Source organism: Pelmatolapia mariae, linkage group LG2, assembly GCF_036321145.2.
Source record: "Pelmatolapia mariae isolate MD_Pm_ZW linkage group LG2, Pm_UMD_F_2, whole genome shotgun sequence".
Classification (NCBI taxonomy): Eukaryota; Metazoa; Chordata; class Actinopteri; order Cichliformes; family Cichlidae; genus Pelmatolapia; species Pelmatolapia mariae.
Window position 1 is genome coordinate 7,004,352 of NC_086228.1, and position 12,158 is coordinate 7,016,509.

The following is a 12,158-nucleotide window of genomic DNA, read 5'->3' on the forward strand; positions in this document are numbered from 1 at the left end:
TAAACTGCTGGATCAGTTTTGCTGCTAATGTAATAGAGTATGAGAACCAGATAAATTAACATCATAAATCTTTAAATATGTGTAATGATTACTTGTATGTGTTGAATTATTTGACAAAAGTACAGACAATCCCCTGAGTTCTGTGTTAGTTTTTGTTCTTGAGTTTTTTGCACTTTTCTGATCTTCTCCATGTTTCTGTCTCCAGTATTGGATCCTCTCTTTTATATCTTCTAAAAAATCTGATTTTTCACACTCTTAATTGGTAGTGGGTGATTAATACTTTAATGACAACAGATCATGAGCTGTGTTTTTTAAAATCTAATAAACACCACCATCTGCTTCTGCTTCCATCATCAGACTGATGTTAACACCTCTGATAATACCTGAGAGAGCTCTTTGTTTGCCAGAGGAAAGTGAGAGATGAAGAGTTGGCCTTGAAGCAGCATTCGAGCAACGTTCTACTTTTATTTATTCATCACATTTCTACAAACATACAAAGAAGATGATATGGGATGATTGTGCGCACAGCAGATAAAACAGGTTATACTTTATTTCCACAATATACCATAAAGATACCAAGTGACTGCAACAGAACAGTGATCGTTTGTCTTTCCACGCTTTTTACACGACTCGGGTTCTTCGACACGTTCAGTCTTTGTACAGAGCGGATGTGGAGTTGTAACTGAAAGGGAGTGATAGAGAGGCTGTGCTGGATGGAGGTCCTTTCAGTCTTTTCTCCTAGAGTCTGAACAAAAAAAAACAAACATGCATGCACAGATTTGTGTCCAGTCCAAAGAGGGCAGCAAACACTGTCTCAGAGCTGTTACTGTCTACTGAAGAAACTCTACTTTCAATCTCAGTTACAGCAACATGGAACAAAATACCTGTGATACAGCAGCATAGTCAGTACTCTTCACCTTACATTGACAGCTTATGACAATGATAATCCACTGACTGATGAATGATCATGGGACCATGTACAGTGAAGCCTGTGAAACCCTACATCCCTGCTCTGTTTGTTACTGTGATCCCTATAAGGAATGAACCAGTAAGTCCCATCTTAGTACGATGCATGAGTCACACTTTGTCAACAGGCACAATAAGGTCTTTGTTGACCCCTCCCTTATCTTTATTCTTCACAAAGGAGAAAGAGAAAACTCCTCCTGTAGTTTCCTCAGCGGTTCTCCCCCCTCTCAGAGCTGTCGGCTGGCAGTCGATGGGGCTGCCGGGCAGCAGGTTGGGGGTGGAGGGAGTTGGGGTGGTAGCTCCCCAGATGTATAACGCTTCCCCCTCAGGGCAAGGCGGCAGACTCTTACTCAGGTAACTCGGGCTTGGGCTGGCTGAGGATGGCAGAGTACGCTGGCTTCCGTTCAGACAGCCGGAGTTGTGGTCCGTCGAGTTTTTGCGTGAGTTTCCAGAGGAGCTGAAGGTGGAGGAACGGTAATTATACTCTCTCCAGCCGGGACGTTTGCGCTGGTGACACTGGCATTTCAGGATCCGGATGAAAGCCAGCTTGAACTCACGGTTGTAGCAGGGGTAGATGATGGGGTTCAGGCAGCTGTTGAAGTAACCAAGCCAGAAGATTACTTTGAAGAGGGATTCAGGTGGCCGCAGGTGCACATTAAAGGACCCTGGGGACAGCAGGGGGTAAAAAGAGAAACTGCTCTTAGTCATGAATGGTAAGCATGGCTGATGTAGTCGTCTACACATTCTACACATTCACCAATACAACAAGTGAAAGATCCTTTTTTTGATCCAGGGAGGAGACACAAACCGCTCCGGGGATCTGACAGAATCTGCCAAATCAAACACGTGGAGCTACCGGGCTTCGGGACCTTTTGTGAATAAGAGAGCAGCAGCTCTGTACAGAAATCCAAATTTTACCTCTTAAAGGCCTCAGAAACCTTCTGTTCTTTGGCTATTTCACATAAAACTAACATCAATCCTTCTATTTTCTTTCTCTTATCCAGTCAGTAATGCGGGGTGGTGGAGGGGTTGGAGTCCAGAGGCCCCATTATAGCTAGCTTCTTGGCTAACACATAGACAACCATTCACACCTAAGGCCAATTTAGAATGGCCAGTTTAAATAACCTAATGTAATGATAACTCAGGTGATACCGTGTGATTAGGAGCTAAAATGGGTGCCTACCACTTTAAGGATGTTAATGCAATCACAGCAGCGGTTTAGTGACTTGAGAGGCGTGGCCTAAGAAGACGGCAGTGTCATGGTTTTCTGACCTGTACACAAGTAAGTTCTTATTTTTGATTATATCTAAATGGAATTCATTATTACCTCTTTAGTTTGTAAAAGATAAATAAACCGTCAAATCTTAATTCAAGTGAAATCGATTTTTCTATATAAGAACATGTGTCAGCCATAAACTCTTTTATTACCCTACACATATTCTAACGTCTCAGTTTTGACTATTTTCCCTGAGCTTTTTAACTTGTTTGTATGCAAGGCCGTCAATTAAATCTCAGCAAACCAGCCTGCACAGTACAAATGAAGCCAATTAGCTGAGTTTCTGACTGTTAGACTCCAATTAAGTAACGCTTATCCTAATAATAAAATAATGTTAAAAATAATGTTGTTAACTAGACTTTGATTATTACTGTAAAAACAAACTATCAAAAATCTCTAATATAATTCAGATTTGAAAACAGTCTCTGGGTGTTGCCAAGGCTTAATTGCCAATTGTCTACACTTCCAGAGGTGTGGGTAAAGGCATGGCTGAGGATAGCTTGGAGGAGATGACACTTCTTCTCTTCAATTACTCTCTGGGATTTTTTTTTTTTTAAGTTGGCGTCCCATCCATCCTCTTCCATTTATCCTTCTCTGGGTTCTATTGAGGTTATTAAATGATTTAGAATAAAAACAATGCTTCTACAAACTCTGGTGTCAGTCTCCACTTTATGAACAGGTCTCTCTTGTAAATGAGACATTAGGTCTCAATGGGACTACCTATATAAAAAAAGGTTAAATAAAAATAATAAATAAGCCGGATCGAAACAGCTTTTTTAATTTAAAGATTGATCTGATGGCTAGAGTAATTCAACAGTTAACATACTAAAAGTGTTATTTACTCAAAGACCTTACTCATTTTAGGTAGTGTCACGTGTTCTCACTGTTTCACCAGCAGAGATTCAGGGTTCATGGCAAGCTAAGCTACTCGCCTTCTGACTCAACCTCCACACTCGAAACACAGTCGTGAAAGTTGACCTTTTCACCTGAAGCATCCGAAGATGAGATTCCAACGACCTTGTACATGTCGGAAAAAATGTGTATTAAGTTGTGCTAAAGAAATGTTTTCACCAAATGACTCATGAATAAGCATGCAGTCCTGAGCTACATTTATACTGAGCGATGATATGCTCATTTTTGCCAAATTTGAGGATTGAATCTCTCCTGTGAAAGTCAGCAGAGGTTGTTTATATATTCTGTAAGGGAATATGAAAGTGTACTATGGGACCTCAGAGTCATCTGGAGGCTGAATAAATGTAACTGACAGAAAGCGATCGACATGGATCAATTACAGCCATTTAATCAGGTCTTTTTAAGATCATTTTATACTCATTACACAGGCTGACTGAGACTTCCTGGTTTAGATATCCTTTATTGATGTTGCATCATATCCAACAGGTGGCAGCACTGATTAAGATAAACAAGGTTTTTTACTCTTAGACCGTTTGCAGTCTCCAGATGAGGATCTGAAGACAGTCAGTTCCATATGTTATTCATCATTACAGAAAACCTTGTATTTAGGAAGGCCTTCACAAGCAGATAATGTGTTTCCTGAGAAAAAAAAAACCCAAACAAAGCAAAACAATTCACTTGATCAAGTAAGCAGAAAAGGTGAGCTGACCCTGAATTCCCTTTTAGATAAATACACCGTGGGAGAGACGAGCTGGTCTGAAAAGGGGGAAAAAAAGGTTGAAGTGAAATGACAGTTTGTCCTGTCAGAGGTTATGGAGGTTACACTAGCAACACAAGTGTCTCCTTTCAGCATGGTGCCTAGTGGCCTTGTCTGTGTTTACACAGGTAACATGGCTGAAGCTGTGCGGACGTGATCGTTGGTCAGACTCAACACGAAAAACGAAATGACGGAAACAACGTCATTCTGAAAGAGTCTGAGGCAAGTTTGCCATGTATGATAATGAGTGGATCTGGGCTGGGTTAAATTGCATTAATCTACCCCCAGTGGTGCTTTTTGTCCTGCTGTGGCTGAGCTTAAATACAGGAAGGATATCTTACAAGCTAATGAGGTGAGAGGGGAAGCCTGAAGACTAAAATAGGGGATTAATAAGCACAGCACAGCGTGATTAGTGTGAAACAGACACATTGTGCGTATGCGCGTGTGTTTGTGTGTAGGCTGATGTGAGTAAAACAACGTTTCTTTACACCAGCCCACATTCCTAAATTGATATCACATTCCTGGATAGGCTGAGGATGCACCACGATCTCAGGCTTTCAAGTGTGAAATTACCTCTGACAACCAGAGACACCTCAGCTTACTTCTTCATGAAAATCAGATCAACAGCTTTAACGATTACTCTAAGCTGTACAAGGTGCATTATACACAACACAGCCAAAGGGTGAACTGACGCAGGTACTCGGGTCAAAAGCACACTTTCATTTCGACGTCGTAATAACATGAGAGCATGGATCCAGGCCTGATTTTTCCAAAACGCACGCACGCACACGTACACGCTGCTCTGGACAATTTGTAATCTTGATGAAAGTGATTGTTTGACAATATGAGGAAATGTCGCTTTCAGCTTTCATCCTAATGAGTGGCTCCAAGTACTAGAAGCTCTGTGTGTGTGTGTGTGTGTGTGTGTGTGTGTGTATGTGTGTGTGTGTGTGTGTGTGTGTGTGTGTGTGTGTGTGTGTGTGTGTGGTAGCTAGACTGTGAGATGAAACTAGAGAATGCTGTCTGAATGAGTCTTGGCCCCATAAACTCCAGATGAATCGGTGTCTTCTTGGTGGCTGGTATTTTCACATGCTATTTTCCCCTCTGCTCGGCCACTTAAATGTGATTACATAACTGTGTGAGCTATGAGCGTGATTGGGATACAGAGGAGGGGATTTGGTGAATTAAAATATGGTCATTCCTTCATTTCTCTCCATGTCTGTCTCTCTCCATTCATCTCCATTTGTCAGTCTGTTTCTCTGTGTAGTAGCTGGCTGCAAATCAAAAGGATTTGACTGCCTGCATCACAACGGGTGAGGAAAGAATAAGCATTCTTTCCTCACCCATAACCTTTTCAAACTGATCAACCCTGATTATCAAATATTTTGCGTGCTTACGTTCTGTAATCTCTCGGTTTGGGCGACAGCTGTATAAATCTACACCATGTGCATCTGGATTGGACACTGAGAGCAGCATCCGCAAAACAGATACAAAGCACCGTCTCCATCCTCGGAAACCCCCTTTAACAACTTCCCGATCATCCCACAGAGAGTATAAGGTGGGACCCTGCCATCATGTTCCCGTGTCTCCTTTCAACACAAACGTGGGATAAAAGTGTAGGAAATGCTGGCTGACAGCAGACCTTCCAGTGTCCAGATATGGTTCATGTTTGTGTGTTTAAGTTCTGTGTGAACGTGGTCCATTTTTGTCCTCTTTCAAGTGTTTATGTTTAAAGGCTATAGTATAAACGGCAGAGGAGGCGATGGGCTCGGCCCTGGGACAATAGTATATAGATAAACGTGGGCGGGTTGCGGCCTCACTCTTTCTGTTAATAGAAATGTTTGCACCTCCTTCCTGAGGACAGGCACACGCATATTTCACTCTGAAACACAGGAACATCTTAACAAAACATGGCATCCTGTTATTCTAACTAATTGAAGTAGTGATGCCTTTTCTGTGCCATGTACACACACACACACACACACACACACACACACACACACACACACACAATCTGCTCTCTCACATCCTGTTTCATAACACAGCAGCAAATATGATTAATATGTCTTGATCTGAGAGGACACGAGCATTATTGCCCTCTCGCATTGCTTTCAATGAAAACCGTAGCATGAAGCTATTTTTGGAAAATTGAGCTGACATCCCGGAGACCCCTCGTCTTCACCTCTGATACCCTGTGGCACCTCCTGCTCTGCTCTGCCACCTCCTTTCTTTTTCATTGCTTTGACACTTAGCTCTCTAATTATTTTTCCTCCTCAAAAAGGCATTTGAGTTACCCCTGGAGCGCACAGGCGGGCCAGCTCAGCGGCCTTAAAAGCCAAAGAAGCTGTCTGAGAATCCCACAGAATGAACTGTATCTGCTCAAAAAAAATGAACACCTCAGGTGTTGGATTCTCTCACATTTAGACACGCTGCTTGCACCACTTGTTCGATGCGAGGCCTTCACAGGACATTAGTGCCTACGCTGGCTGTGACAGAGCTGTGGGAAAATATGTGCAATGAAGCACTTTTCTTTGGATGAGCGCAGAGATGAGGACAAGTGTGAGGATAACAGTCGATCTGGTTCTAAAATATATTTATTTGTGTGTATATTTATTTAAAATATAATAACAATATGAAGAAACCTTTTCTTCATTTATGTCTCTGCAGGCCTGAAAAGTCAATTAACTGATTAGTCGGTGGAGCAAAAATTAATTAGTAACAGCGCTGATAACTCAGAATTGCTTTCAGTTATTTAGCAAGCAATTCAATATGAGCTGCACTCATTTTACTCATGTGGGCAAATTGACTTTTGTTGTTCAGTAAATCTTGTAGATTTTGTAGATTTTAATTGTTTATGAATAAGATAAACACATGAAAATGTCTAATTAAGCTGATAAAACTATGAAATTCATCTCATCACAAACATGAAATAAATAAATATTTGTAAACAATCATAAAATCTGCTTCTGTGCACAGTGGCCTTGGAACACTTTAATTTGCATGTGAACCCATGTTGCTATAGCTTTTGCTGCAGAGTTGCCTTAAGCTTTTATCGTGCATGTGTTAAATGAGACCTGCTTAAGGGACACATGAGATTTGAAAGGTCAGTGTCAGTGTAAATATATAGTTATCAACAGTAAAAGTACATCATGGAGTGTACTGGCTGCCCTACTGCACCTCTCACCCTTTGACAGCTGGGATAGGCTCCAGCCCCCAGTGCAAACCTGGACTGGATGGATGGATATAGTCTAACTTAGATATTTGGATGAAAATGAGTCTTTAGGGAAAAATAAAACACCATGAAACAAAACAAAATTAAAAGACTGGAAATCGACTTCAGTCTGGGTCAGTTTGTCAGATGAGTCAACACAACAAGCATCAGGAGGCACTGGTGCACATGATTAATGGAAGTGGGATGTTTACACGACTGTAAAGTTGCCTTTACAAATTGTTGTGTTTGCACTGTAGTGCCTACTCTGAACTTCTTAAATCTTGTTCCTGAAAAATCAAAATCAGAATCAAATAAACTTTGGAAACTCGCTGAAGCCAACCTGAAGTGATCGCAAGCTTTAAATTTTTAAAAGAGAAACAGCCAGACTAATAGGCTAATACATTCGAAGTTTAGGTATGTCGCTTTTACCGACAAATATGCAGATGCTGAAAGTTCACAGCAAGTGTGTGTTAGATTTTGGACCGCTTTTCGTCCAAAGTAGCTGGCTTGGAGTACACTAACTTAAAAAAAATTTGATGTCGTGTTTATAATCCTGAGGTTTTTGCTCCAAGTTAAAGGCGTAAAAGGAAAGAGGACACTTTAAAACCTGAAAAGGAATGACTCAAACTGTGGGAACCGTTGCTGCCTGCTTGCCATTTATGTGCAATGACAAAAAAATAAACTCCACAGTATTAACAGACGTTGCGTAAGATAGGTGAGACCTGTAGCTAAAGGACAGTTCACATAATTGTGCACAGGTTAAAACTTGATGGATCTGAGGTTGCAGTGGCTCCTTTTGGCAGGGCCAGCCTCACTTTGATATCTGAAAGCTTTTAATTGTTTAAAAAGCTGCAGTGACGGACGAGGCAGAAGCATCTGCAGCCACGCTGACACAATCACTCAAGACACAAATGAGCATAACTTGCAGTGCATTCACATAAACACGGATAAATATTTCATCACCCATCCACTGCACACCAGCACACACACACACACACGCGCACACATCACCAACCACATAAGTTACATTACGAATCAGTGGCAGTGTGCAGAGGAAGGAGCAGGATAATAACAAGTGTGAAACAGGAAATCCCACTCTGTGGGTGGAGGCTCGGATCAACACAGGGATAGTGCCGCTGTCCTATCAGACTTAAGACGTGAGTCACACCAGAGAGCAGAGAGCAGGACAAACTTTAACTTCAAAACAACATCTCCCACAAATCTGCATCTGAAAATAGAGGCGCCTCAGGGCCCCGGTTCAGCTCCCTGGGTTGAGCAGGCGACCCAGGCTAACGCAGAGGTTTGAATCCGCCCCGAGGGCTTTTACTGCTTGTCTTCCCCAGCTTTCCTGCCTTCTCTCCACTGTCCCAACACAATAAAAGCTAAAGAAAATAAAGGCTAAAATAAAATATGTTAAAAAGAAAACAGAGGAAACTCGGTGCCCAGCTTTGACATGACTATATAGTAGCACCATTCCATGCCAGAGTACTCTCTCTTTGGATGCTTTTATGAATCTCTTAAGCCACTTAAAGTGGGCAGTAAATAAAGCTGCATGGTGCTTTGTCACAATGTATCAGTATTCTACACCAGAGACTGTAAAGAGAAACTTGGGGGCTGTTTTTGGCAGTGTCTAAAGAGGGCCCTTCTGAAGTCCACCCCTGAATGTAGGCGTAGAAGCCTCTCAGAACTGCAAATTCAGAACTTTGTAAAATCACATTTGGTATGTACATTCGGTATCTCATCCAGGATGCCTTGGGGCAAAAATAATCCCTGCTATGTAGCACTGCATAGTGATCCTGCCTCAGGTACTGCACGCGCGCGCGCGTGTGTGTGTGTGTGTGTGTGTGTGTGTGTGTGTGTGAGGACGTGATGAGCTGCAGCTTGAAGCCAGGTGCATAAACACACTCCCTTATAACGACGCTAAATGAACACATGCAGACACATGGCTGTACACAAACATATACATATAGCCCACGATGCCCCCGCGGGGTTAATCCCCACACAATCAGACCATCCGGCACATTCTTGTCTACAGTGCTTGTTTTTCAGTGAGGCCGTTTCCCCCTCCACTCCCAAATACCACCGCTAAACAAAGACTTGATGTTTTCTCAGCCTGCAATATATTGCTTCATTTCCACTGCAGTTTTTTAAACATTCATGGCAGAGTGCTGTTGAATGCTCGCCAGTGCCAGTGGCATCATAAGGGAGCCTCAGCAGGCTCCACAGGCTTCTGAAATGACTGACCAGAGCAGAGAGAGGCCACCTACCACTCACAGTGTATTTAGTGCAACAACAAATCAAATCAGACACTGAATTATGCTGAAAATATTTGGATGAGCTTTCAGTGAATTCCACTTCCTTGAAATGTTTTGGCGTTTCCAATGGGGCCCTGATTTCAGAGACAGTGACAGGAAAGAGAAAAGGAAAATGGTGAACTTTTAACTTTGTGACATAAACAGAGGCTTAGGCCAGATCAATGATATAGATTCATTCATTCTGCGTCACATATTGCTACAGGATAGAAGGTTTTACTTCAACAGTAACGGCCAAACCCGTAGAGCCCATCGAGACGTTTAATGACAGCAGAGCAACCCAGGAGATTCTGTGTGCGGCAGATATGATTTGCAATGCCTGCAGCAGCGTTTAACAGCAACAGTTTAGCTTCCCAGAGACATTTATGTGACTGAGATTTATTTTCTGCAGGCTGTTTTTGACCAATTAAATATCTGTTTTAAAACTGGCTTCCAGGGGGAAAAAGGTTGTCGATGTCTTTTTGCAAACTGCTCCATGTGAAAAAAAAAAAAAGTGTAGTCGTGGGGCGTACAAAAGACCCCCACTGAGTGACGTACTGAACCTACCTATGGGTAAGGCGAGAAAGAAGGGCAGCCAGCAAAGAGTAAACATGCCGACCACAACTCCCAAAGTTTTAGCTGCTTTCTTCTCCCGGGAGAATTTCAGCAGTTTCACCGTGAGCGAACTTCTAGCCTGGTGCGCGCGGCCCTTGCCCGTGCCAGAGCTGCCGGGATCCTCGTGCACCTGAGATCCCTTGTGGATCCTGAGGGTCAGCTCGCTGGAGTTCATCCTCTCCCGCATTACACCTGCCTCCAGGTTCTTAGTGGTCCTTTTGGCGACTATGTACACACGGCAGTACATGGCCAGTATAACGACGAGAGGAATGTAGAAGGAGCCGAGGGAGGAGAAGAGCGCGTAAAACGGCTCCTCGGTGATGGGACATATCGTGTCGTCCGGCGACGGTGGCTGCTTCCACCCGAGCAGAGGTCCGATGGATATGACCACCGACAGCACCCAGACCCCAAGCATGGCCAGCAGAGCCCGCTTCTCCGTCACGATACCCGGGTACTGCAGCGGGTGGCTCACTCCAATGTAGCGGTCAATAGATATTACGCACAGGCTCATGATGGACGCGGTGCAGCACAGCACATCCACCGCCGCCCAAATGTCACAGAAGATCCTGCCGAACACCCAGTAGTCCAGGATCTCCAGTGTGGCTGACACAGGCAGCACCGTGGTGCCCAGCAGCAGGTCCGCGATAGCCAGGTTGATGATGAAGTAATTGGTCGGGGTCCGCAGGTGCCTGTTGCACACCACAGAGAGGATTACGAGGATGTTGCCCGCGATGGCAAACACGATGAAAGCCCCGAGTACCAAGCCGAGCGGGATGGCTCGGGTGAGGTCCATCTCGCTGCGCACCGTATGGTTACCCCCAGAGCTGTTAGTGAAATTGAACTGGGAAGACGCCCCGTCGAGATTCGAGGAACCATTTTTCCACAAGTCTGTGACATTGTCAATGCTCAGACTCATTTTGACTCACAAAGTCCTCCATAGCAGGCTCCAGACCACTTGTAGCTGTAAAGAAAGGGCTTTAACACAAACTGCCAAAACGGTCTATGTGCGCATGGCTCACTGCGCTTCTTCGAGTTCGCTTCCAAACGTTTTATCAGAGAAAAGCGATCATTGTGCAGCCGTACGTTCCCCATGCAGTCCGTCTCCCCCCACTCTCCTGAGAGGTTAGTGGAGAAGTGAGGGGGGCAGCAGTCATCTCCTGCCTCCTCTCCTCCGCACGCAGCGTTGCCATATACTGACCAAACATACCTAAATACGCGCTTATGAAGTGTGCGTGACGCACTGCACGAAGAGCCGTGATTGCGCAGAATACGCACATTGTGCCGTTGCTTCATTTTCTTTCTTTCTTTCTTTTTTTTGACTTTGCAGGACGCAGCGAGGAATCGCGCTTTTTGGGTGAAGCACTTCATTGGTGTCCGATTTATTTTTCCCCACTGTGGGAGGGTGCTTAACTGGGCATTTACAAGTTCCACAACCACTTAACTTTGTGAGAGTAAACCTCGTTGGTGCAGTTTTTTTTAAAGGTACTTCTAGCTTGCTTGGCGGTACGCTGGTAAAAAAAAGTGTGTTGTTGACAGAGAAAATAATGACATAATTTTAAGCCAAGGTGCCCTGACTGTAAGAGATGCTCAGTTTCAGTGCGGTAAATATTCAGGATGTTCCAGCAGTCAGCTTAGATGGTTAAGCCTTCAACTTCAAACCGATTAAGTTCAAACGTAGATTACACATCACATACAATCCTCTCTCATATGACAGGTATCTCTCGTGAATTATATTCCTATTTTGGTAAAATGCAAGAGTTCCTCAGAGTAATCTCATCTTGGGTATAAGTTAGGAAGAAGTGGCAGGCTTAGTGGACTGGCACATGCGCATTCCAGAGACAGGTTCCTCTCTTAGAAGCACTTTATAAAAAGGCCAACCACTATGGGTCTAATTTCCGCAAAAGTAAATGTTTTTTTTCATGTTTATTGAATTACAAAGAATATATATGTACCTACAAATAATTACCAGTACATAAACTAGAATTTAAAAGTAAAAATTAAAGGTTTACAGGAAAGAAGAAAAACAAAACAAAAGAACCCAGCAGAACTTTAAAATAATGTCCCACTATTAATCATCAGCAAGGTGTCAAAAAGTGATTAATTTATAATTTATATAGCATTACTTGTCCT

At 43.3% G+C, this 12,158-nt stretch overlaps 1 protein-coding gene across 1 annotated transcript; it reads right to left on the reverse strand.

Moving 5' to 3' along the window:
• Positions 1-428: 428 nt before the first annotated feature.
• On the reverse strand, positions 429-11,952 carry LOC134640384 (alpha-1A adrenergic receptor-like). The gene is made up of 2 exons (XM_063492145.1): positions 9,981-11,952; positions 429-1,631 (listed from the first exon to the last, which is right to left on the reverse strand). Exons 1-2 carry the CDS (start codon positions 10,942-10,944, stop codon positions 1,078-1,080), a joined length of 1,518 nt encoding a protein of 505 aa, XP_063348215.1. The 5' UTR covers positions 10,945-11,952; the 3' UTR covers positions 429-1,077.
• Positions 11,953-12,158: the final 206 nt, after the last annotated feature.

Excerpts from the sequence above, each read along its gene's own strand:
- LOC134640384 (XM_063492145.1), bottom strand. The coding sequence starts at position 10,944 with ATGAGTCTGAGCATTGACAATGTCACAGACTTGTGGAAAAATGGTTCC. Across the intron at positions 1,632-9,980 it reads CTTTCTCGCCTTACCCATAG|GGTCCTTTAATGTGCACCTG; the intron begins GTAGGTTCAGTA and ends TGCTGTCCCCAG.